Below are 3095 nucleotides of genomic sequence, written 5' to 3' on the forward strand. Positions count from 1 at the left end.
TTCCCCACATCCCCCCACTGCCCCCTCCAGCCCTACCAACGGCACCTACCAAGAGGTTGAGGGCGTATTTCACCTTCTGGAAGAAATCCGTGTACTCATCCTTAGGGGGCAGCGCTGGAGGGGCACAGCTGGGGCTGGCACCGGGCTGGGCACACCGGAACCCCGAGCAGCCCCCAGGGACCCTCCCCTCCCTTCCCACCCTGCTTCTTCAGCTTCTTCTTGGTGCTGGCCGAGCTCAGCGCCGTTTTCAGCCGGCCCACGAAGCGCTCCAGGTCGCCCAGGACGTGGTTGAGGATCTCCTGTGGGTACGGGGGCGGTGGGCTATGGGGTTCCCATAGCCTGGGAGTGCCGGGATTTGGGGTTCCCATAGCCAGGGAGTACCGGGATTTGGGGTTCCCACAGCCAGGGAGTACTGGGATTTGGGGTTCCCACAGCCAGGGAGTACTGGGATTTGGGGTTCCCACAGCCAGGGAGTACTGGGATTTGGGGTTCCCACAGCCAGGGAGTACTGGGATTTGGGGTTCCCACAGCCAGGGAGTACTGGGATTTGGGGTTCCCACAGCCAGGGAGTACTGGGATTTGGGGTTCCCACAGCCAGGGAGTACTGGGATTTGGGGTTCCCACAGCCAGGGAGTACTGGGATTTGGGGTTCCCACAGCCAGGGAGTACTGGGATTTGGGGTTCCCACAGCCAGGGAGTACTGGGATTTGGGGTTCCCACAGCCAGGGAGTACTGGGATTTGGGGTTCCCACAGCCAGGGAGTACTGGGATTTGGGGTTCCCACAGCCAGGGAGTACTGGGATTTGGGGTTCCCACAGCCAGGGAGTACTGGGATTTGGGGTTCCCACAGCCAGGGAGTACTGGGATTTGGGGTTCCCACAGCCAGGGAGTACTGGGATTTGGGGTTCCCACAGCCAGGGAGTACTGGGATTTGGGGTTCCCACAGCCAGGGAGTACTGGGATTTGGGGTTCCCACAGCCAGGGAGTACTGGGATTTGGGGTTCCCACAGCCAGGGAGTACTGGGATTTGGGGTTCCCACAGCCAGGGAGTACTGGGATTTGGGGTTCCCACAGCCAGGGAGTACTGGGATTTGGGGTTCCCACAGCCAGGGAGTACTGGGATTTGGGGTTCCCACAGCCAGGGAGTACTGGGATTTGGGGTTCCCACAGCCAGGGAGTACTGGGATTTGGGGTTCCCACAGCCAGGGAGTACTGGGATTTGGGGTTCCCACAGCCAGGGAGTACTGGGATTTGGGGTTCCCACAGCCAGGGAGTACTGGGATTTGGGGTTCCCACAGCCAGGGAGTACTGGGATTTGGGGTTCCCACAGCCAGGGAGTACTGGGATTTGGGGTTCCCACAGCCAGGGAGTACTGGGATTTGGGGTTCCCACAGCCAGGGAGTACTGGGATTTGGGGTTCCCACAGCCAGGGAGTACTGGGATTTGGGGTTCCCACAGCCAGGGAGTACTGGGATTTGGGGTTCCCACAGCCAGGGAGTACTGGGATTTGGGGTTCCCACAGCCAGGGAGTACTGGGATTTGGGGTTCCCACAGCCAGGGAGTACTGGGATTTGGGGTTCCCACAGCCAGGGAGTACTGGGATTTGGGGTTCCCACAGCCAGGGAGTACTGGGATTTGGGGTTCCCACAGCCAGGGAGTACTGGGATTTGGGGTTCCCACAGCCAGGGAGTACTGGGATTTGGGGTTCCCACAGCCAGGGAGTACTGGGATTTGGGGTTCCCACAGCCAGGGAGTACTGGGATTTGGGGTTCCCACAGCCAGGGAGTACTGGGATTTGGGGTTCCCACAGCCAGGGAGTACTGGGATTTGGGGTTCCCACAGCCAGGGAGTACTGGGATTTGGGGTTCCCACAGCCAGGGAGTACTGGGATTTGGGGTTCCCACAGCCAGGGAGTACTGGGATTTGGGGTTCCCACAGCCAGGGAGTACTGGGATTTGGGGTTCCCACAGCCAGGGAGTACTGGGATTTGGGGTTCCCACAGCCAGGGAGTACTGGGATTTGGGGTTCCCACAGCCAGGGAGTACTGGGATTTGGGGTTCCCACAGCCAGGGAGTACTGGGATTTGGGGTTCCCACAGCCAGGGAGTACTGGGATTTGGGGTTCCCACAGCCAGGGAGTACTGGGATTTGGGGTTCCCATAGCCAGGAAGCATCCGGGATTTGGGGGGGTTCCATACCCAGGGGGTGCCAGGATTCAGGGGATAACCTGGCCAGGGGCTATCGGAATTTGGGGGTTCCCATAGCCAGGAAGCATCCGGGATTCGGGGGGTTCCCAATTCCAGGGAGTACCGGGGTTTGGGGGTTTCCATAGCCCAGGGAGTGCCAGGATTCAGAGGATGCCATGGCCAGAGGGATGCCAGGTTTTGGGGGTGCCCTGGCTGGGGGTACCGGGGTTTTGGGGTGCCCTGTCCGGGAGTACCTTGCTCTCCACATCGCTCAGCACCAGCTCCTGGTCCTTGACCTCCAGGATGACATCCTGGCCCCAGACCCGGCCCTGCTCCTCCAGCTCCCGCAGGCGCCCCAGGCAATCCTCGGCGCTGCGCAGCTCCCGCTCCAGGGGCATCGTCAGCAGGTGCTGGGGGGGGGACAGGGGGTCACACGGTGTCACACGGTGCCACACGGTGCCACACGGGTCCCTGGCAAGGCTGGGGGGCGCGGGGCACTTTGGAGGGGCTTCTACCTCAACGTGGTGCTGGAAATCATTCTGGAGCTTGAGCAGGGTCTGCCCGTAGTCCTTGCGCTGGTCTGAGGGCACAGGCAGGGTGAGAGGACAGGGACGAGCTGCGGGCGGTAGCGGGGGGGGCTGAAGGGGTTTTTGGGGTGCAGCCCTCACTCACTGTAGATGCTCTTCCCGGTGAGGCGGACAAAGCTGTTGGAATGTCGGAGCGGGGTCCTGTCCTCATATTCGCTCCTGGACGGACAGACGGACACTGACACGCCCTGCCCCCTGTCCCGCCCAGCCCTCGGGGGTCCCCAGGGCGGCGCTCACCGGGAGGGGCTGCTGCTCCAGCGGCCGAAGGGGGCTCCCATCCTGCCGGGGAGCAGCCAGAGCGGCTCGGTCCTGCTGTGGGGGCC

At 62.2% G+C, this 3095-nt stretch overlaps 1 protein-coding gene across 1 annotated transcript in view; it reads right to left on the reverse strand.

Moving 5' to 3' along the window:
- Positions 1–3050, reverse strand: part of EPS8L3 (EPS8 like 3) — a 4913-nt gene extending 1863 nt beyond the window's left edge. Inside the window, exons 1-6 of the mRNA XM_031061754.1 lie at positions 3010–3050; positions 2858–2931; positions 2701–2765; positions 2425–2595; positions 200–299; positions 50–114 (exon numbers count right to left, since the gene is read on the reverse strand). Of these exons, the coding sequence (XP_030917614.1) occupies positions 50–114; positions 200–299; positions 2425–2595; positions 2701–2765; positions 2858–2931; positions 3010–3050 (516 nt within the window). The remainder of the gene's footprint in view (positions 1–49; positions 115–199; positions 300–2424; positions 2596–2700; positions 2766–2857; positions 2932–3009) is intronic.
- Positions 3051–3095: the final 45 nt, after the last annotated feature.

The sequence above is a fragment of the Geospiza fortis genome, unplaced genomic scaffold (genome assembly GCF_000277835.1).
Source record: "Geospiza fortis unplaced genomic scaffold, GeoFor_1.0 scaffold26, whole genome shotgun sequence".
Classification (NCBI taxonomy): Eukaryota; Metazoa; Chordata; class Aves; order Passeriformes; family Thraupidae; genus Geospiza; species Geospiza fortis.